At 37.7% G+C, this 22,564-nt stretch overlaps 1 protein-coding gene across 2 annotated transcripts in view; it reads left to right on the top strand.

The window, feature by feature from the left end:
- SSH2 (slingshot protein phosphatase 2) overlaps nucleotides 1-22,564 on the top strand; it is a 230,047-nt gene that overhangs the window by 153,632 nt on the left and 53,851 nt on the right. For both annotated transcript variants that reach the window (XM_054573257.1, XM_054573256.1), the window contains 2 exons: nucleotides 13,216-13,319; nucleotides 19,640-19,704. In XM_054573257.1, coding sequence (XP_054429232.1) covers nucleotides 13,216-13,319; nucleotides 19,640-19,704 — 169 coding nt within the window. The remainder of the gene's footprint in view (nucleotides 1-13,215; nucleotides 13,320-19,639; nucleotides 19,705-22,564) is intronic.

The raw sequence follows: 22,564 nt of genomic DNA, 5'->3' as shown, positions 1-22,564 counted from the left end.
CTAAGATGCAACTTTTATTTTTAAAAGGAAGACTCTGTGTGTGTGTGTGTGTGTGTGTGTGTGTGTGTGTGTGTGTGTGTAGCCTTTTAAATCTTTTTAACATTTAAAAAAATGATGTTTTCAATTACACTGACTTTCAAAGCATGTTACTATTCCCTCCCCCAGGGTAGCCTGAGTTAGAAAAAAAACATGTCTACAAAGTAGAAATATTGATTTGCTGCATGAAATGTACTAATTAAGATTTAAGATAAACATGTAAAATAGAAATAGAATATATATTCTTTACCCTAGTAAAGGAAAAGAAATATACAGGGAAAATAAAAGCAAGGTAGATAAAAAATACAACTTAGTCCATATATCAGTGTATCATAATAAATATAGATAATCAGATCAATTTGTACAGCCAATAAAAAAAAAATCTACATTCTTTTGCCCTTTGTGTTTTGCATGCTCTCCCAATATCTGACATGAGTAGCAGTGTTTCGGTTGTAACTGGTTGTCTACTTATCAGAGATATCTATACATTCCACATTTTGTCCTTTTATAATGGTGAGTAAGGCCACATCTCTGTCTTTCATTATTTTTCCTTTCTTATTTTACAAAAAAGAACTAAGTGGACCATGTCTTCTTGTTTTGGTAGAATGGTTAGATGTTGAGTATCTTTAGCCACCTTCCTTTTGGAAACCATGGTCCCCGATGGTTAGACATTTAAAGAGTGGACTTCTGTGGTGTGTATAGGGTTTTCTTATGACTAAGGAAGTCTTTTAGACTTATGTATAGCCTCACTGGCTGTCTATCACCGTGTGAGAAAAAGAAAGACCCTCTGTAGGATCACAGCTTTCCTTCTAATCATTGTAAAAATTTTGCCTTTGGCAGTTAAAATCATTTCCTTTTGTTCCTTATATATTCCTGTGTCCTGAGTTGCCATCTGGGGTATTTTATAGGACCTAGCTCAACCAGTGCCCTAAAACAATTTAGGCAGCAGATTTGGGATTAGACTGCAATGTTCTTACTGAAGCAAACATGTGATCCTTTAACTTTTTTTCCTTCATCATACTTAAAACACATATGAAATTTAAATTTACTCTTGGATCATTTTGAATATATTCCTTTTTTCTTTTTTTTCCAAATCCTAACTAAAATGTTTGGAATTTTTATTCCTTCATATTGTACTCTAGAATATTGCAGAATACTACATGCGATATCTTTGTCCCAAGCTGTCAAATTTCTTAAATACTATCTGGAAAACAGAGGGGAAAGTGCTATGGGTCATTGCTTCTTCATAAATTTATCTATAATTGTGCATTTAGTGAACTTGAAAAATAAATTAACTCTTAAATGTGGCTCCAGCGTCAAGAATGCTCAATACATTGAATTTGCAATGAACCAGTAGAGAAATTTTTCATCTGTATTAGTGGTGCAATTCTGAAATGATTGTGTAAGGGGGAAAAGATTAGGAAGCAGGCAACTTTGAATTGGTTAAAACACTGAGCTAGTTAAGGCCTGCGCCAGCCACTTGCTTTCTGTGTTCCCTTATCTTTAACAACTCATTAAATTGTCCTTTGAGCTTTGACTTTTGATACTTATTTTTCTGTTCCTTCTCATCCTCTTCCTCCTTCTGCTCTTCCTCTTCCATCATCATCAGCAGCAACATTATTACTATTTAACAAAAATTAACTGCTTTTGTGTCAGAACCCAAGCACTGGCAAGTGTTCCTCCTGGATTTCATTATGCATTAGTACAGGGCCAAGAGGATCTGTAATATGAATTAAAATAGCTATGAAAATAAAGATTCAACATATTTTGTCATGCCTTTCTCTATTTCCCTTTGGTTTGATATTTGAGAATTAGTATCTTTGAGAGATTTTTAAGAGTGCCTGTTGGCAAATTACTTCGTTTTCTTAACCTGATATGGTAGTGAACAGATATTAAAAAAACGGTTTAATAAGGAAAATTGAAAGACTCGTGTTTTACAGGCGGGATTAAATTTTCATGGCCAATGAATTTTGAGAATTACTCTTAAGGTTACAGAAAAGTTGCGCTGAACTAACAACTTAAATAACAAAATGAACAAACAAGGAAAACCTTTGCTTTCTGATTTGAGAATTCACTTTGAACACTATTGGTACCCTGGTAAGTAGGCCACAGTGGGACTGCATTATGCAGAACAGGCAAAGAATCCAGTCTGCTGGAAAGCCATGGAATAGAGTTTAAAAAACAAAAACAAAAACAAAAAAAACCACCAACAACATACACCCTATGAAAATAGGCCTAAAATTTGATCCCCGCTCTGTTATACTGATCGCGTAATGGGTCAACTTAGGCAGGTTACTCTCAAAACCTTTGTTTCCCCATCCATGAAATGGGGAAAGAATGACTTCTGTTCATAGAGTTGTTGTGAGACAGTGATTGTGAAGCACCAGGCTTTACATATTTAAAGAAGTGAAAAAGAATAGGAGCCCACAAATGAGAATGTGAGAGCATAGTCAGAAATATAAAAGGAATACTGAGAAAGTAAGAATACTAAGAAGATAGAAGGTTGCCAATGACACCAAATGGTCAAGAAAGATTAGGATTGACAAATGTCCATTGGATTTGATAACTAGAAGAAAATTCCAGTTGTAGTGCGTTAGAAGGTGAATTGCAGATCAGGAAGTAGAGACATTGAGACCTATACGTCCTGTTCTTCCCTTCTGATCTTCTGCCACACATGGTTGGTTCATGACACTTTAGTGCCATTGGAAATTCACTTGCTGTTTCCTAAACCAGCAAAGCACCCATCTACCTCAGAGCCCTTGCATTTGCTCTTCCCTCTGTCTTTAATGTAGTTTTCCCAAACAGCCACATAACAGATATCTGCTCACATACACCTTAATCAGACTTTGCCTGACCATACCCTATGACACAAATATACACAGCAGCATACCCTTTTGCTCCACTCTGTTTTTCTCCACAGCACTTATCACCATGTGATATCTAAAAGGACAGATATGCTCAGCTCTGGCCAGTTGTTGCCAAATATAAATAAGGGACATATGTATTCAGATTTTCTCACTTTTAAAGAGAAGCTGAAAATTTTTTATTTTTAATTACAATTAGTTGAGTGTTTCAAAGCCCTATGAAGGCCAGATAATCTCTCTGGTTTAAGAGCAGTGAGTACAGTAAGGTAGTGTACAGTATCTGGCAAAGGATATCCAACTGGGATGCTTAGAGAGGTACTAAGTGGACTCAGTGTCTTAGAAGCTAGGTGGGAGAGAGTCTCAAAAGGAGAAGGTGATTTGCCAGTGCACATAAAAGCTCCAGGTGCAAAATGAAGGATTTTTGTCCATTGAGTCTATCACTTGGGAAACCATTGGCAAACAGGATGGGGAGGAGTTTCCAGGGAGTGGTGGGACAGAAGCAAGGCAGGAGTGGGTAGAAATGACTGGCAAGGGACGAAAATGGGAACAGCAAGTATAGACTTCCTTTTAAGAAATTTCTGCAATAAAGAAAGAATTTAGAAGAAACAGAGGGCCAACTAAGGGTTTTGTTTTAAGGATGTGCAAGAACAGACTTGAGCATGTTTCTAGTCTGAGGAGAGCAGTCAATAGAGAGGAATGACTAACTGATAAAACTAGGAGACCAGGGAATGGGGTCAAGGATATAAATGAAAGGGTTGACTTTTAACAGCTCATCATTCTTTCAGATCAGAGAAGGAATATAATAAGTAAGCAGGTGAGAGAAAGTAAGCAGGGAGAAACCATGCCCCCTACTAGCTTCCATTATCTTGATATTGTAGAATACCAGGTTAACTGGAGAATTGAAGAAAGCAGGAGCTGTGATGGAAATTGATAGTAGGGTGTTTGGAATAGAAAGGGAAGGGAATGGAGGTAGAGGCTATCTGGAGGTGTGACAGGCCCGGCTGAATCAGCTCAGTGTTGTTGCTGTCATCTCCAATACCTTTGTCACTGAGACCATGAAGGTGCTCTGGCATCCAGAGGCATGGTTTTATAATCTCCTTCAGGATTATACTGCCTTTCTTTCATTTATTCAATAAATATTTATTGGACATCCACTTAGTATCGGACCCTGTGCTAGACATTAGAGAGCAAACATTAGACAAGGCAGTTGTTCCTGTTCAATGAGCTCACTGCTCAGACAGATAATAATACATAACTCATCAAATAATCCCATAATTTTAAGATTTAGTAAGTATTAAGAAGGTACTAGGTTGGTTAGGGAAGGAAGAAAAACCAAAAAGAGGTTTGTGGCTTCTCTTCCTCTCTCCCTCTCTTCTGCTCTCTCTAAAAATAAGTAAATAAAATCTTTAAAAAAAAAAAAAAAAAAAAAACCTCCAAAGGGACTCTGGGAATTAGAAGTCTACATAGAGTCTTAAGATTGTAGTAGGAATCAGAGTGAAAGGAAAGAAGGTTGAGCAAGAAAAGGGGGTAAATAAAAGGTAGTGACAAAGATGTCAGAAGATGAAAATAACAAAGAATAGAAGTTGGCCTGAGCCTCCCAAGTAGTTTGCTTAAGGGTGAAAGAGAAATGGTCTGAAAGCAGGGTTTGACATTTTGGCCAAGTGTTTAAAAGCCCAACTTGCATTCCTTCTGCAGGTGTGTTTCAAATACCTGGAAAGGCATCTGTTGAATCGCGTAAACAAATGATTTTTCGAATGCTGACCAATTTTTTTTTTTTTTTTTAGTTAACCTGCTTTTGTTTATTCCTACCACCTTTTAAATTAGGTGCCAAATAATGTTGGTCATATCTCTCGGTAACCAGTACATCCAGTGTTTCAAATGCTCAGAAAGAACTGTTCAGGTCATTTATTTTTTGACCTAGACAACTTTTAAGTTTTACCTCTTTGAAAGAGAAGTATTTAAGTCTAGAGTTTAGGGCCAGCAGGACTGAGAAGCTTTGTTAATTCAGCCTGTAAAGAAAATAGGGCTCCTTTGGGCTGAGGCAGGTTCTCCTATCCTTAGAGGACCTTCTTCAAAACAAGACTCCCATCACTGCCATTCTCCAGGAGGACTAGCATCGGTTGTGCTGGGAAGTTGCCTGAGACCAAGTCCACTCATGGACACGTAGTTCTTGGGAGGCTTTTTTAGGGGGGCATTGCTTGTTTTTGGTTTTTTGAATGGCAGTGCTGTGAGCTGAGCCTTGCCGGGGCAGCTGTCTAGGGACAGAGACTAGAAGGCAGCAGCAAGGTCATGAGAAGGCCTGGATTCTGAGCCTTAGCCCAAACTAAAAAATGGTTTGGGTCCAGTCTGCTCAGTGCAAGTCCAGGAGTAGTGGCAACCTGGAGGATCAGGAATGTGTGTATGTTCTTCTCAAAAGTACTCTGAAGTTAAAATGATTTTACATCTGTGCTGTTCTCACAAAATGTGCCGAATTAGGCCCACCTGCTGCAGTTGGAGCCCAGGTCTGACCTTTCATTATTTGTTAGTACTTTTGAAACCCAAACCAAAAGCTAAAACGTTAAATTCCTAAAAGGTAGTCAAGTGGATGTGTGACCAGACAGCGTCTAGAAGGAAAGACTGTTGCTCTCAGAAAAGACCCAAGAGAAACCAGAGACTGGGCAGGTATCCACTTCTTTTCCCATGTAGGCTTTCTTGCCCTGCTGCCTATGCGCCATGGTCTTTAACTTTTTGTTTTAGGTGTCTAGTTTTTTTTATTATTTTTTCATCCTTACCCAAGGATATATGTACTGATTTTGGTGGGAGAGGCAAGAGAGAGAGAGACAGAGAGAAACATCAACATGAGAGAGAAACATCATTTGCCTCCTGTATGCACCCCCACCAGGGATAAACCCAAAACCTAGATATGTGCCCTGACCAAGGATCAAACCCTCAGTCTTCTGGTGTAGGTGTTGATGCTCCAACCAACTGAATCACCCATCCAGAGCAAGTATTTTACGTTTTTTAAAAGCAGTGTTTAATATACAACAAGCTTATTAAACAAAAAAGAAGCAACTTTAGGAAACAGCATGAGAGGATTTGCCTTGTGGGAATATTATCTAAATCTTTTACCCACTCAAATCTGAACTTCATCTTCAGGATGCTGTGAAAAATAGAACAAACACCACACCAAGCTTTGCAGTGAGATCCTGCCTTTGTTCTCTTTTAGATGAACTGACCAGATGTGTTTTTAACTGTTGGTTGTTTCAAATTGTTGTATTAGCAGCATGTCCTGTTGTAATAACAGCTAACTCAGGGTAAAGGGGTAAAGTGCCATTGTGGGTGTCAGATGACATGGGGCTGAGTCTAGGCCTCACTATAAGCTGTGTGACTAGGGACAAGAAATTAAATTCTCTTAACTCCAGTCAGCATATCAAATTCTCTGTTGCAAGCTCAGAAATGAATTTTAACTATTTTAAGCAAAACATTTGTGAGAAGGATGTCAGAGCTCACCTAATGGATGGGAGGCTAAAAGACCAAACTTAGAGAACAGGCAGGGCCAAAGGCATTCAAGGAAAGCCAGGGAGCAGGAGCAGACTGGCCTATACCTTGCCACTCTCCCTACAGTGAATGTGACCATCCCCCACTGTCCCTACTCCCTTGGATCACTGGCTTAAGATTCAGAGGAGCATTTTCAACTGGCCAGGCCTAAATTTACACTTGCCAGCTTACTACAAGGCCCCTTGTGGTTTCAAAGTTGGAAGCCACCAAAATCATTGCACATTTGGGGAATTCCCCAAAGAGACTAAGATAAGATTAGGAAGGAGAGATCTATTTTTGGACAGCCCAAAACAGTAAATACCAATTCAGATGTGTCCTACTCTGTAGAAATTGGGAAGGTGAAGTGTATAGCCAATGGTAAAAATTAATGATCCTAGATTATGCTTGTTTCTGAACATTTCTAAAATGCACATGTTTCAGGCAAAACATGTTTGAATACATAGTTAATAAGATCTTATCAGTAAGAAAACATTTTAAATCAACAAAACAAAATTTCTGGAGGGTTTTCACCTCCTGTTTGTAGTCCATAGGGAAAAGACCAGGAGAAATTTGTCCTGATGGAATTTTTCCTTCAGCCTTGAACAAACAGACCTTTTTTTCTTAGATTGTGGAAAAGAAAGTGGAAAAGCAGATAGCTCCATCTGAGGGTAGCTGTGCTAGGCATTGTGCAACAGTTTAAGTGGAAGATTAGCTGGAACTAAAATGGTCTGTGGTTATATAGTTAATGAGTAAGAACTGTTGTCCTAAGCTCTTCTCTACTTTGCCAGTCATTGATCAACTAATGCACCCCAGTCTCTACTTGTTTACTGGTAAAGAGACAAATAGTTGTGCCTGAATTGATAGGTATATGTCTGGGAGTTTATGCCATGGGAGAGAGGGTTCCAGGTATCAGTTGCCATTCTAATATTGTCACTTGAACATATGGCCAGGGATCTTGGAGATGGGAGTGGGTTGGGGATTTTTTAATTACAGATAATAATACCTACAATATTTGGGTTTGAATTGTCTCCCATTGTAATCTAAGTTTCTTTGGGATTACAGAATCAAACTTTTCTTATTATCTGGTAGTGTGCTTTTGACTTTTGTAGCCATGTTTCACACATCAAGGCACAATGACTTTTTCCTTCCTGTTTTTGGGGATTTAGCCAAACTTTTTCCTTAGGCATTAGTATTGATAGCTCTGTAGTCCTTAGGCCTCTGATCTGATATTTGAAACTTTTTATTACGAAATTTCTTTTTTATGCCTTATGGTCAACTAAGTGAGGACATGAACTTTTTTCCACCTAATGGGATTTACAGAAGCTTCCCTAGTACCTTTAATCTGAAAATTAAACAGCTAAATAAGCAGAGGAAGCTTACCAGAAAAGAGAGAATGCTGAGAGGGTGTAATGAATTTCAAAGTGACCCCTAGATGAATATTCTTCAAAACAAAACTCTAACAGTTTATACTATGTGTATTTGAAGTTTATATAAATGGCAACCAACTCACGTTATGCAATTATATTGTGTTCAATCAGTGTTACATAGTATTTTACCTATAAATTTTGGCTTCAGGCAGAAATGCCAAACAAACTCAAGAGTCTGGCATTATAAACATAAAAATCTACTTCCTTCACTTTAATGTTGAAACAAAAGTATTATGCCTACTTTCTGAAACTTCATTTCCCATAGTAAATAATCCATTTCTTGTGTGTTGCATGCAAAACAGAAGAATGTCTATTTAACTGATATTGAGCAGTTTGACCAGTGTGTTGTTGCTGTTTTGCTCCCTTGGCCTACCTGCTGGTCATGGATGATCACTCTGGCCACATTCCTCAAAGATTGTTCCAACCTCAGAATAGTTAAGTATTTTCTTCCCTTAATTGACCTTTTCCTCTACCGTTTCCTGAGAAGACACTTCCAGTTAACACATTTCATGCTTTAGGAAGTGATTTTGATGGGGAGAGATTGGCATAGAGTGCTTCCCTATATTTATTGAAAGCAGAGTACGCTATCCTCCATTTTTGAGACTAAAATACTACTGTCATTCCCACAGAATTCACAGTTCTTTTCTCTACTGTCTAGCCCATCTGGATTCATCCAGATGTTCTTTATTCCCTTCAATATAGCCTTTCTGTTCATGGCCCTGTTAGAGGGAACAAAAAGGAATGATCAGGATGGATTTCAGATCTCTCGTTCCTGTGCTCTACTTTTAAATTCTGTTGAAAAGCTCTATAGGGAGACATTGTATTTCATCTTTCATAAAACTATATCAAGAAACTGGAACAACATAGTAGAGAGTAGAGAGTGATTAAGAGCATGAACTTTCAAATCAGATATTGGTTTGAATCCTCACTCTCACTCTAAGGATTATTAGCTGTATGATCTTGGGCAAATAACGATCTCTGAGCCCCTTGATCCCTTATATGTAAGTTGGGGTTAAAAAAGAAAAATAGTACCCACTTCATAGGATTGTTGTGAAGATTAAATGAAATAACATAAAGTGCTTAGTTCAGTGCCTAGCATAGAGTAGGCATTTCATCAAGTTAGCTATTATTAACTCAGTACATATTTCTAATTATGGATGATTTTCCTGATGAGCAAGTGTTCTTATGATGAAAAAGGAATAGATGTTCTTCATTTGTATTCTGATAAAGAAGAGGGGTTACGATCCTGTGTCATTGTCTTATCAAGCAGCTAATTACTCTCCCTCTTTAGGTCAAGAGAATAGTGGTATTCACTTTACCTTGTGTTTACCTTAATATAGGGGTTTTGGGTTTTTGTTTAACTTAGACATCTGAAATCACATATGGGTGGCTCCATAGAATTACAGGACTCCTGTTCCTGGCACAGACTCTAGAGAACTGGTCAATTAGAAAAGGTATAAAAGATTTTACTTACCTTTCTAAATTTTTAATTAGAGACCAACTCTATATGTCAATTGAACCTTCAGGCAGCTGTTTCAGAAAGGCTAATATTTACATAAATTAATCTCTTGCTATTCTAGCAAGATATACTAAGCTTTTACCTTACATTGAAGTACATGTGGTTAAATTTGCATATAGTTTTCTTCATATACAAATAAAGCATTTAATTTTCAAGTTGAATTTAATTCACCTAAACTCAGGTAGTTGCAAATTTTATTTTTTACTTTCATGGTACCGTGCTGCCATTGCATCTTTGATAGCATTTATAGAGCTTAAACTTCTCTTCCATGATGATAGGGGATTTTTGTAATCAGCCACACTTTCATTTCTTGTGACCAACAATGTATGCCACTTTTATGAGACCCAGAGGCTTATAATCTAGGGCCACAAAATAAAGAGGATTGCCCCATCTGGTGTGGCTCAGTGGATTGAGCACCTGAGAACCAAAGGGTTGCTGGTTCGATTCCCAGCCAGGGCACATGCCTGGGTTGCAGGCCAGGTCCCCAGTAGGGGGCGCTCCAGAGGCAACCACACATTTATATTTCCCTTTTTCTTTCTCTATTCCCCTCTCTCTAAAAATAAATAATTTTTTTTAAAAGAGGATTGATTGTACAATCTAGAGTGTGTCTGCCATGATCCTGGGAGCCCATACCTGCACCTTGCTGTATCTGCTGTGCATTTTGTTCTGTCAGAAGTTTATTGAGATTTGTGTAAACAGAAAGGCATCTTTTCCTTTATACCATATATAAATTTGACTCCTGGTCTTGATTTTATAATCAGGAATTTTCCCGGTAGCTTTTGAGTTAAGCAAGGCCTTTGTCCACCCAACCATCCCCCTGTGAAAGCACTACATACATTTTAAAGTATACACTTAGATATCCTTTAAAGCATAAGCAACAAATGTATCTAAGAACAATACTACAGAGCTCTCAAAACGAGGAAGTTAGTTCTTAAACTTGTGTTTGTCAAAAAGAAACTACCTCTGTCTCACGAACAAATGACTGAAGTATGCTTGGTTGTTTTAAGCTCACAACACATCTACTTTTGTAGATGTAGAGACTACTTTGTTTATGGGAAACCAAAGTTGCCCATAGCTGTAACTTTGCCTGAAGATAGGTAGACTGTTTAATCTTTATTTTTAAAATATTTTTATTTAGTAAAGCAGGCAGTTGCTGTGTTGGCAGAAGTGTGAATTTCATTTCCTGTCTGTGGTGTACCCCGCTCATCCTGTCACTCAGACATTTTGTTTTAGGTTGTTCCCGTAATATGAGTGAAACAGAGCAACTCACAGCAGGGTGACATGTGCATACCACGAATGTAACAAGAGACAAGACTTGTGCAACAGACCACAAGAGCGCAATGGTTTATTTAAAGATGAAAACAAAACAAAATAAAGGCAGCCCCTCCCAGCCTGCATGCAAATTTTAAAGTGGCAGCTATGGATTCATGCTTGTTTTTAGAAGACATGTTCCAATGTATTTGGCAAGTCACTTCAAAGGTTTATCATCTTCATGCCACTTGATTAAAAGATAAAATTGAGTCACCAACTGATAACTTTATAGAGGTGATTTAATTTAATTTGCCAATTAATTTATTATCAGACACTTGTATATTATAGTCCATTAATCTGCCATGTATCTTGATATTTGTAGCAATTAGTTTTCACATGTGAGATTACAGAATTTCTATTTTCTTGTTTTAAATTACAATTCCTGCTGCAGTGATGGGACAGATATAAAAGTATGGAAGAAACCATGGGATGAATGAATTCATCCATCAAATGTCTACTGAGTACCTGTTTCAGATATTGAGGATACAGTGCTGACCAAGCTAAAATTCTTGCTCTTCATGGAGCTTATATTTTCTTATAGGGAGATAACCTCAATCAGGTGTACATGTGAATAAATATAATTTCAGTGTACGATAAGTATGCTGAGGGAAACAAAACAGAACAAGCTAGAGTATGATTGGGGGGTGGGGAATGAAGATGATACCAGAGATGATGATATGACTTTCTGACAAGCCAGTAAAAACATGTCCCAAGTAGAAAACAAAAAAATGCAAAGGCCCTGAAAAGGGGCCTGAAATACAGAAAAAAACAGAAGTCATTACGTAAACAAAATGGGAGATGGAACGAGATCAGAGAAGTAACTTATCAGATGTTACAGGGCCTTGAAGTCCAATCTGAAGACTTCAGCTTTTATTTATGTTCAGAGGGAAGCCATTGGAGGGCTTTAAGCAGGGAAGTAACGTCATTATATGATATACTTCTGTAAATTTAAAATATATAGAGGTACATACAGATCAATATATTTTAAGTCACTCTGGTTGCTCTTTGGTAAGTGGATAGTAGCAGTGCAGAAGCGCTTGCAGACAGACCAGTGAAGAGGCTTTATGTTGATAAAATGTCTAGGATTAGTTTTACTTCAGGGACAAGGAGAAGGATATAAAAGAAACAAGGTAGGCCACAAGTTAAAGCTGGAATGTATGAGAACATGGGGTTTGGTTACATTATTCCATCTACTCTTGTATATGGATGATGTTTTCTATAATAAAGCTTTTAAAAAATCTTTTTTAGAGTGGTCAAAGTAAAAAATGATGGTGCCATGGACCATTCATTGTAAGAGTGGTAATGGAGTGAAGTGGGCAGATTTAACATTTATTTAAAAGTAATGCTCATAGGTTTTTCTGATGGATTACATATATATTGTTGTAGGAAAAAAGAGAAACCAGTGATGACTTACGTATTTGACCCAAACAACTTGGGTAGATGAGGCTAGGAATCAGGTTCACAGGGGACTCAAGAGATTAGCTTTGGCAATGTAAGTTTGAGATGCCAATTAGTTTTCCAAGTGGAAATGTTGAGCAGGAAGTATAATTTACAGTACATTAGCTCACCCTGAGTAGCATACATACTTACCAGCAAACTTGGAACCCTCCGTTATGTGTTTCAAAACTTTGCCATTAGTGATTTCAAAGTTTGATCCCTTTTCGGTTTCTGTGGGTTAACACTGAAAGGCTTGGTCTGTTGATATGAAATAGTTTAGGTATATTTTCTGTTTGCTGTGGGTGTCCACTAGGAATTATATTTTGAACAGCCTCTACTCCTGAGGAGTGGAAAAATTCTCCACGTCTTTTGTGCTATCGTTCACATGAAGGATGAAGTTAACATAGAGGGCAAATTCCATGGGTTAAATATACTTCCTGTGCACTACTTTTCAGTGCATGTAGGAATGCAAGTTGGTGAAAGTAAAATTTTGAGTAACACTTTAGTGTGGTGTGTATTTTAAACATAATTTTTTAGTAAACTTTGGATCTATTATTAGTAACTAAACATTGTAACATTCACATCTGATTACAACACTGTTGAAGCACTATAGATCTATTAATAATGACTAATGTTGATAACCATAAATCTAATAATAGTATCTAATATTTACTAAAGCACCACTCTTAGAAGCTATATTCTTATTGACTCCTCACAACAATCTCATTTTATTATCCCTGTTTTATGCATAAGGGAATTTAGGCCCCCCAAAATTCACTCAGGCAAGAAGTAACAAGAGCCAGGATTCAAACCCTGGCAGTCAGATTCCAGACCCTTTATCCTTTTTTTGTTTCCGGAGTCTTCACTCTTAACTGCTACCATGTAATGCATATAAAATATATAAAGTTTTGTTTCATAAAAATGGTCTGCTATAGGCAGGACTGTGTGAGTAACCACAGTCTCTTTTTTACTTTGTTTTTACTACATTGTATGAAATTGGGACTTTGGAAGAGGTAAGAGAGAATAGTCCCAAAGTGGGTCTCCATCTTAGTCCCTGATTTCCTTTATTAAATAATTTATTTTCTTTTGACTTTTTTATTTGTAGCATCAGCGAGAGCTTTCTGACTGTCAAAGGTGCTGCCCTTTTTCTGCCACGGGGAAATGGTTCATCCACACCAAGAATCAGCCACAGACGCAACAAGCATGCAGGTAAATTTACGCTCAACATAATCCATTTCTTTCTTGGTTTATTTGATTCTTACGTTCTAAAAGTCTGGCTATCTTATTGCCATTTTTCCAACAGGTCTGTAATAGTGAAAGCAAGTGTTGTACTCTGCTATAATTACTTTTCTTTCACTCTCAGACCATTTTTCTGGCACAGAATACCTTATACATCTAATTAGGTGTTCAATAAATATTTGTTGGGAAACTTAGGAACAAAAACACTCTAATAAAGTCTTATGTGACTTCTCAATTCAGGTTTTAATAGCTACAAGATATTTAGATGTTTCCTCAGATCCTATGCAAAATCATTTCAACTAACAAAGGATTACATTTCTTTTTCCTGTCTACTTTCTAGTGATGTTATAAGGAAAATGATATGATGATAGAGAGATAGATAGAAGAGATACTAAAATAAAGTAAACTCAATGTCACTGTTGTGATAACAAGAGTTAGTCTATCACATATTGAAATATCAGTTCTTAAGTGTTAGTGTACTTCTTGATTGCCTTTACACTAAAAAGACTAGGAATTTAACTTAGAGGACTTAGAGAAACATGAAGTCATCAAATAAAGGTCATTGAGAAATGAATATGAGACTCTGATTTTGAATAATCTGCTAATATTCCTCATTCTATTCCAATGTGAGGGTTTCCCCTCACACACACATCCAAACAATTCTCAGATACCAGCTGGGTGTCGTACAAGTCAACTGAATTATGACACTGTCTACCTGGAGATACTGTCAAATCCCACAGGTTAAGGGCTCAGTTGTCCAAGACTCCCCACTCCACACCTCAGATGTCAATCATAAATCCAGGTTATGTGTGGATTGGAGTTTCCAGTGACCCTCTCCTTGGGTTCAATTAATTTTCTAGAGCAGCTCATATAACTCACAGAAACTATTTATAAAAGGATATAATTCAGGAATAGCCAGATGGAGGAGGTGCATGGGCTAAGTATGTGTGAGGGGATACAAAGCTTCTAAGCCCTCTCTAAATGTGCCATTCACCCCAAATCTCTATGTATTCACCAACCCGGAAGCTCTCTAAACCCAGTCCTTTGGGTGTTTACGGAGGCTTTATTATATAGGTATGATTGATTTAATTATTGACCTGCCCCACCCTGCTTCCCTGTCTCCTGGCAACCAGCTTCCATCCTTAGGTACTTTACAAAAGTGATGTCATTAACATAACCAGAGAGGGACTTCCTGTTAAGATGGAAGCATAGGTATGCATGCTTCGCCTCCTTGCACAACCACAGAAAGAATTACAGCTAGACCTCAAAATAAATAATATCCAGAACCATCAGAAAATTGAACTGTATGGAAGTCCGACAAGCAAGGATTTAAAGAAGCCACATTCATCCAGATGGGTAGGAGAAGCAGAGACGCAGTTCAGCAGTGGCGGAACAGGTGGTCCCACATTCACATATGTTGGATAAAAATCGGCAGGGATACCTTGAGAGCGAGCGATCCCAGCCCTAGGCCAGACTGCACAGCCCAGGGTTCCAGTGCCAGGAAGTTGATCCCTAAAACTTCTGGCTGTAAAAACCAGGAGGGGTTGGGGTGGCATTAGAAACTGCCAGATATTCAGAGACTCTGCTTAAAGGACCTGCACAGACATAGAACGTGTGCAAATCGACCCACTCTGGGATTCAGTACCAGGGCAACAGCTGAAGGGTGCCAGTCACATACGGGAAGTGGGTGAAGTAACTGGAAACAGGGCAAGTACCAGGAAAAACTCCAGAAGCCAGGTAGCAGCATTGTCCCCTCTCCCAGCCTTCCCTCCACACAGAGCCACAAAGCAGTAAACCAGGTTGCCCCACCCTAGCAATTACCTAAGGCTCCTCCCCACACAATTTATAGGTGCCCTTTCTACAATAGGCAGCTATTAAGACAGAGAGTCAAAACAGCTCTACCTAACACACAGAAACAAACACAGGAAAGCTGCTGAATTGAGGAGACAAAGAAATATGGCCCAAGTGAAAAAACAAAACAAAACCCCCCAAAAAGAACTAAACAAAATGGAGATAACCAGCCTGTCAGATGCAGAGTTCAAAATACTGGTGATCAGGATGCTCAAAGGACTCACTGAGTACAGCAACAACATAAAGGAAGAAATGAAGGTTACACTAAGAAAAATACAGAAAAATAAAAATCTATAGGGAACCGTCAGTGGAGGGGAGGAAGCTGGGATTCAGACCATAGATTTGGAACATAAGAAAGAAAGAAGCATTCAACCAGAACGGCAAGAAGAAAAAAGAATTTTAAAAAAAACAAGGATAGTATAAGGAAAATTGGGACATCTATAATAGCATAATCAATAAAATATATTTTTAAAAATGAACTAAATTTTTTTAAAAATGTAACAAAAGATACTGTTATTGCTCTCCTCCACTTCAGAAATTCCAAAGGTTTTTGGAACTCTGTGCCAAGAACAGGAAGAAGACCAAATATGTATTTCCTAAAAATCACAATATCACATCTGCTAAGAGTAGTATATGCATCTATATTTCCATATATTGGATTTCTCTAAAGACAGGTACAGTCGTGCTGATAAAAGTAAGAAAGAATCAGAGAAAGTGTGTCTAGGGAAGGTGGTCTCTAGGCATAGGGTATCTCTAGGTCCAGGAAAATAATCAGCCTATGCCTGTCTTCTAATAGCAAGCCTTGTTTGGGGGGAAAAATGAAAGTCAACCTGAGGGCAGTAATTGAAGAAATCCTGATCAGTGCTATACAAAGAATGGTTGCTTATAGTTATAGATGTGCCACTTTGATGTGTTACCTCCAGGAGTAGAATAAATTGGAATTACTAGGAAGAAAACAAAGAAGACTACAAACCTTGAGTGTGTAGGTCAGAGATGAAAGCCAGAAATACTGTATCCTGTTGAGCCAGTACTTAGCTTTAGCTCCAGTCCAGATAATCTCAGCTATTTTAGTGTCTGTCCTACTTTTTAGTTGGAACTTCATCTAGTTACAAATGTAGCAGCTCAAAATTATATTCATCTCATTGGACAATATTATCGTTCTACCACAATTCTCCAGCATGGAAAACTTTTTAAAGAGTAAGAGGGGTGGAAACTCTTTGGAAAATTATCTGTGGACTAAACTTTCTAAAACCTTCCCCTTCACTGCCTACCACAAGAGGCGAAGGACACTTCCCCCTAAAATTTGAAGGCACAGAGGAAGTAGACCCAGCTAGGCTTTGTATTTCTGTTTGGTGTGGATATTTATCACTTAACAGTAAAAAGAAGACAAATTATTGGTTTAAATGAAGCTTGTCTGACTAAAATGTTAGGCAGATTGCTCTGTGGCATGTAATAGTAAGTGAGGTTGATGACTTTCAAAGCACCTGGCCCTCGTTGGCCATTTTCTTTGGTCAGACTTCCACACTGGACTGCCACCCAGGTTTCTACTTGACTGTGTTCACTTAGCTTTCCCAATACTAAAAAGAAAAGCAGATTTAACAGAAACTGAATGGGCTTGATTTGTAATCCAGCCCAGAACAGATGAGGCAGTGTGGGTGTAAACGCAGCTTACAAAACCAGACCTTCGCATGAGCTATAGCTGCCTTGGCTGAGCTCGCAGTGACTGAAAGATGATGAACATAATTGAGAACAGATCAAAAGCTTACTATGTCTAATTGTACTTCCTTATGTATGTTTTTTGAACTAGTTAGAATTTCTTATCTGGGGTTCATTTAAAATATCAAATGCTTTTTTGTAATCCAAAGTGATATGAGTGAATGTCTGCTAACATTTTAAAGGGGAATAGCATAAAGTCTTTAAAATCAAATTGAAATTTGAAACTTCGCTACTATCATAGAAATATTTGAAAAATCTAAGGAAGGGCTCTTATGGTACAAGTATATTGCATCTCTTAATCTCTATGAGGAGTGATTTCCCGGTAGAAAATACCAGTTTCATCAAGGCATTTCTTTTCACAGCCAACAAACCTGAGCTTCCACATACCAGCTCACATGAGAAGACTTACTGTAGTCGTAGAGGGCTCACTAGCTTTTGTCTGACCTTCAAAGAAGGCAGTGAGATCTTTGGGCCAGTAATGCTTGGAGTGGGGACTTAGGGCTATTATTTGCCCCAGAATCGTTCTCCAACAGAAGTTCTCCACCCTGAAAAATTCTTTCCTCAGATCATTTGTTCTGATAGAACAGGAGGAAACTTAATTTTTAAAAACCCTCAGCTGCTTGCCCTGGCCAGGTGGCACCGTTGGTTGGAGCGTCATCTCATGCACCAAAAGGTGGCAGGTTCAGTGCCCGGTCAGAGCACATAAGGGAGGCAGCTGATCAGTGTTTCTGTCTCACATCAGTGTCTCTTCCCCCTTTCCCTCCCTCCCCCTCTCCCCCTTCTTCACTCTCTAAAAATCAATTAACATATCCTCGAGTGAGAATTTAAAAAAAAGAACAAACCCTCAGCTGCTTAATTCAATTGTAACTTGTAATTCTAGTCTCTCTTCATTGTGTATATTTTGTGTCCCCACACTGGGTTTTTTTTTAACAGTTTTATCAAGATATAATTCACATACCATATAATTTACTCATTTAAAGTATACATTGTCATTTATTTAGTTTAGTCACAGAATTTAGCATATTCAGAGAAAGCTGTGCAACCATCACCACAATCTAATTTTAGAACATTTCTTACCACACCCCAGAAGAAACACAATACCCATTAGCCATCCTCCTCTATGTTCCCCTACCCTTCCTCCCAGTCCTAAACAACCACTAAATCTACTTTCTCTCTATATAGATTTGCCTTTTCTGGGTTTTATATATAAATGGAACCATATAAACAATCATTTGAGACAGGCTTCCTACACTTTACATGTTTTCAAGGGTCATCCATGTTATAGTATGTGTCAGTACTTTATTCCTTTTTATGACCAAATAATATTTCAGTATGTGAATATACATACATTTTATTTATTCATCAATCGATAGAAATTTGAGTTTTATTTTGGGATAGTATAAATAATGCTGCTATGAAATTTGTATACAAAGTTTTTGTTTTCAACTATGTTTTCATTTCTCTTGGCTTTATAGCTATGAGCACACAGTGGTTTTTGCACATGAGACTTAAGTTGTGTCTCTGGATCTAAAATATAGTAGAATGGACATGGTCAAATATAATGACTCCCCTTTTTAATTTTGCAAGTTGAAAGATTCTGCAATAATGGAATTGGTCAAAAGCCAGCAGTAAAATGAGCGGTTGGAGGGGGTGGGGGCAAGAAAACTATTTTTTAAGAGAAGAAAGGGAAAAATAGAAAGGAAAGGCTTTCAGACTTACTAACCTTTTAGACAAACATATCTGTTTGCCAACCTACAGAAAAGTTTTTTTTTTCCTTCCTGCTTTTCTCTACTTGCATATACTAATATTTTATTTCATAATTAACAGCTGTGAAGTTACCTGGAGGAAAATTATGCATGTAGATTCCAAGACCAATATGAGAATAGGTTATACCAGCATCCCTGATTAGGTGGCTATATTAGTCCTTTCAAACTTAAAAAAAGGCTTGCCCTGGATAGGCAAGAATACAGGTTTTTCTTCTCTGATTGTATTCATTTATGAAAGCACATTAATTTTCTCCTCCTATCTAAAGCCTCAAATGTCCTAGTGCAGAATAGAGAATATGAGGAAATGTATAATAGTTTAATACAAAGAAATTTCAACTTTATTTTTTAGAATATATAAGAAAAGTAAGGATTCTAATAATGGTTGACCATTTTAAAACACTTCATATGTTCAGTAAATTATATATCCCTTGGGATCTTCTATGTTTAATACAGACTTTTATTTTAATATCAGCCACTAATGTGGAAATCATTTAAAACTGTTGACATTATTCTAGAGGGAATCTAAAAATCTTCTTAGGTTAAGTGCAACTGGAGATTACAGTTACAGAAATAGGAAAGGCAAGATCCCTCCTTCAGTACCTTCTGTGGGCCTGAAAACACAGCCAATGCTGCCTCCGCCCAACACATCTCACCGCCACTCTCATCAGCATCCACCATTGCACAAAACAGATTGGTTTCAACTGTCCCTTCCATAGGACAAACACAAAGCAAATGTTACTGCAGGATAGACTAAAAATGAATGTATAGAGTATTCCCTTATATATTTGGTCTTTCCATTTAAAAAGTCAGTAAATATATTAAGACAATTTCTGTGTCTAATTAGAGCCCTTCAGTAAACCAAAACTTAATTTTATACAAGTCATGAGAGTAGAAGGAATCCTCTCTGTTGACATTACAATGGAGAATAATTATTTTTTGTTTTGCAAATTTTACCAGGCGATCTCCAACAGCATCTCCAAGCAATGTTCATATTACTCCGCCCAGAAGACAACATCAGGCTGGTAAGTTAGTGGTATCCTTATAACTCAATCTTCCTAAAAGGCTGTATAATACAATGAACTCTATGTAGTCATGTTTATGTCCCAACACAGTACCAGGAACTCTGTGGAACAGAAAAGAAGAATGTCATGGTCCTGTTATCAAAGAGCTTAGAATATAATTGAGGATATGAGCTAATGTGAAGTGATGTGAAATAACTTGATAGTTCAAGACTGTTGGTGAGCACCGGTTTGTAAGTTATTGACCATAATGCAATTGAAGTTCAGAAAAGAGGAAACTTGGGGACGTGACCTCATTGAGGGAGGTTTTATGTAGACAGTAGAGCTTGAGCTGGGTCTTAATTTAGATTGGCAGAAAGAAAGGAGACCATGATTTTATTAGGGGACATGACTGAAGCAAAGCACGCGTAGGAAGAGACAAGATGAGAGTGAAATGGCCAAGGCTTTGTGCTGGTCCCAGTTGGGAGACCTGGTCTTTGGTTTTTACTACTCATCTGATGTTGGACAAGTTACATAGCCTGTCTGTGCCTGCTTTCTCATCTCCTTTCTACCTCTCACAGTGTATAGAGTCAAATGGACATGAGACCATACTAAGTATAAAATGCTACCTAAATATAGCAATAATTGTTTCCATAGGGAAGACAAGATACCAGAATACAAGGCAGGCAGATAGGGACTTCATGCTCCAAACTAGAGGTCTCAAACTGGAAGTCCATAGGCTAAAGATGTGTTTTGTTTAGACCACAGTGTTTTTTGTTTTGGTTTTGGTTTGTTTATGTTTGTTTGTTTGTTTGTTTGTTTGGGTTTCTTTTTTAAATCTCAGCCAGAATTTTAAAGTTGAGTGATTTCATGTAAAAATCCAGACTTGGGGCTTTTCTTCAAAAATCAAAAATTCTGGCAACACTGGGACCTTGTTCTCACAAGCCAAACTTGGCTAACTTGGTAGAGGGGAGATCATTGGTGTGGCCCTTGTTCATACTTTACCAACATCTCCACATGTCCTATTGTCTCCTGGACACTATAGCCAGGTGTCACCATTTGTCATCATTCCTTCACCCTTATTTCTTTCATAGTAGAACATCTAACAAAAGTAGGAAAATAAAAATGAGATGAGTGTGTTTCTTTGTGGAAAGTGAGAGGTGTTTCTATACACTTAATATTTATATGACCTACTTCATTCATTTATATTCCCTATCAGGGATGTCCAGCCCACAGGCCACATGCAGCCCAGGATGCCTATGAATGCGGCCCAACACGAAATTGTAAATTTACTTAAAACGTTATGAGATTTTGTTTGTTTTTCATTTGTGTTTGTATATTTAGTGTGTGGTCCAAGACAACTCTTCTTCTTCCAGTGTGGCCCAGAGATGCCAAATGTTGGACACCCCTTCCTCTGAACCTCTAGACTAATACCTGGAATTCATACCTCTACCTCTTCAGTAAGCAGTTACAGGTTTCTGAGCCAAGGAATTACTGGGACAGCTGTAGTATTTAAGAAAGATTCCTCAGAAGCTGAAAGAGAATAGAGAGGAGAAGGCAGCCATCCTAAATTATAGGGGCCTGCTGGGTAGTTCTTGCAGTAATCCAGGTGTGTGGTGATGAACCCTTCCAGGTTATGGCGAGTAACTTGGAAATTGGGTTTTCACGGACGCGTTAAATTCAAGTACTTGATCCATGCTTTCCTCCTCGGAAGAGAAATAATGAGTAGAATTCAAGAATGACTAGAAAATTGATGAGCAGGCCTCTGAACTCTGTGGTAATTACTAACTCTTCATTCACTTAATTATTTTTTTGGTAAAATTCTGTCTTTTTTTCCTCTCAAATGCTGCCCCTACCACTTTGACACAGCCACTGAGAAACTTACTTTGAAATTTAAAGGAACTGAAATTTAAAAATCCTTTCATAATTATCTTACATTCTAATCCTAAGGTAGCATAATGAATGTATGTAAATCTTGTCTATATTTTTTGACATATTTCTGTCTTAAACACTTCTTTATCAGTGAACAAAGTGGAGTGCGGTTCTTACAGCATTAATATCCCAAAATAGTGATACTCTAATTTCAGAGTACATCAGAATCACCTGCAGAACATTGTTAAACTGCCACTTGCTAGACTCCCACCTCAAGAGTTTGATTTGGGGAGGGAGAGGAATGATAATTTGCATTTTAAACAAGTTTCCAAGTGATGCTGATGTTGCTGGTCCAGGAGTCACGCTTTAAACAACTCCTCTAAAACCCGTAATAGTGGTTCCTTGCACATGCCGTATATCCAATAGATATTTGTTGATAGTTTCCAAAAATTGTGTGGTTTAATAGAGCCGAAGCTGATGTGTATTACTCACTCACTTTATCTTTTTCTCATTGATGACCTATGAAGTTTGGATTGCACCTCTAAATGTTAAAATAATTTTAACCATAACAGACATGGGAGAGTATTGAGGAAACAGTTAGGAAGATAGAATTGGCAATTAAGTTCTTTTCTTTCCCTGGTAAAATATTCAGCTTCAGCTGCTTTACATTTATAAAATATAAATTCAGAAAATGTAACTGATGCCTCTGAGTTAATTCAGAGTTCAAATGACAAGCCATTTTATAGTTGTTTGAATTGTTACAAACACATAGTCATTATGTTTCAGATTATTGTGTGAGTCATCTTCAAGAAAATGAGTGAATACATTGTGTGCTTTGGACAAATTAGCACTTTTCTAACTGAAAGGAGCATTTGTGGACTCAAAGCAAAGCCTTTTGTTTTGAGTTAAATTTGGAATCCTAAAACTCTCATTCTGGAGCTTGTGCATAAGGTTAAAAGTTTGATAGTCAACTGAAAGTCCTGCCTTTAATTTTTTAATAACTCAACAACAA

The sequence above is a fragment of the Pteronotus mesoamericanus genome, unplaced genomic scaffold, assembly GCF_021234165.1.
Source record: "Pteronotus mesoamericanus isolate MK-2021 breed Mesoamerican mustached bat unplaced genomic scaffold, CSHL_Meso_final contig_246, whole genome shotgun sequence".
NCBI classification, from domain to species: domain Eukaryota; kingdom Metazoa; phylum Chordata; class Mammalia; order Chiroptera; family Mormoopidae; genus Pteronotus; species Pteronotus mesoamericanus.
The sequence above is the reverse complement of the archived record's forward strand: the minus strand, read 5'-3'. Positions and strand labels throughout refer to the sequence as shown.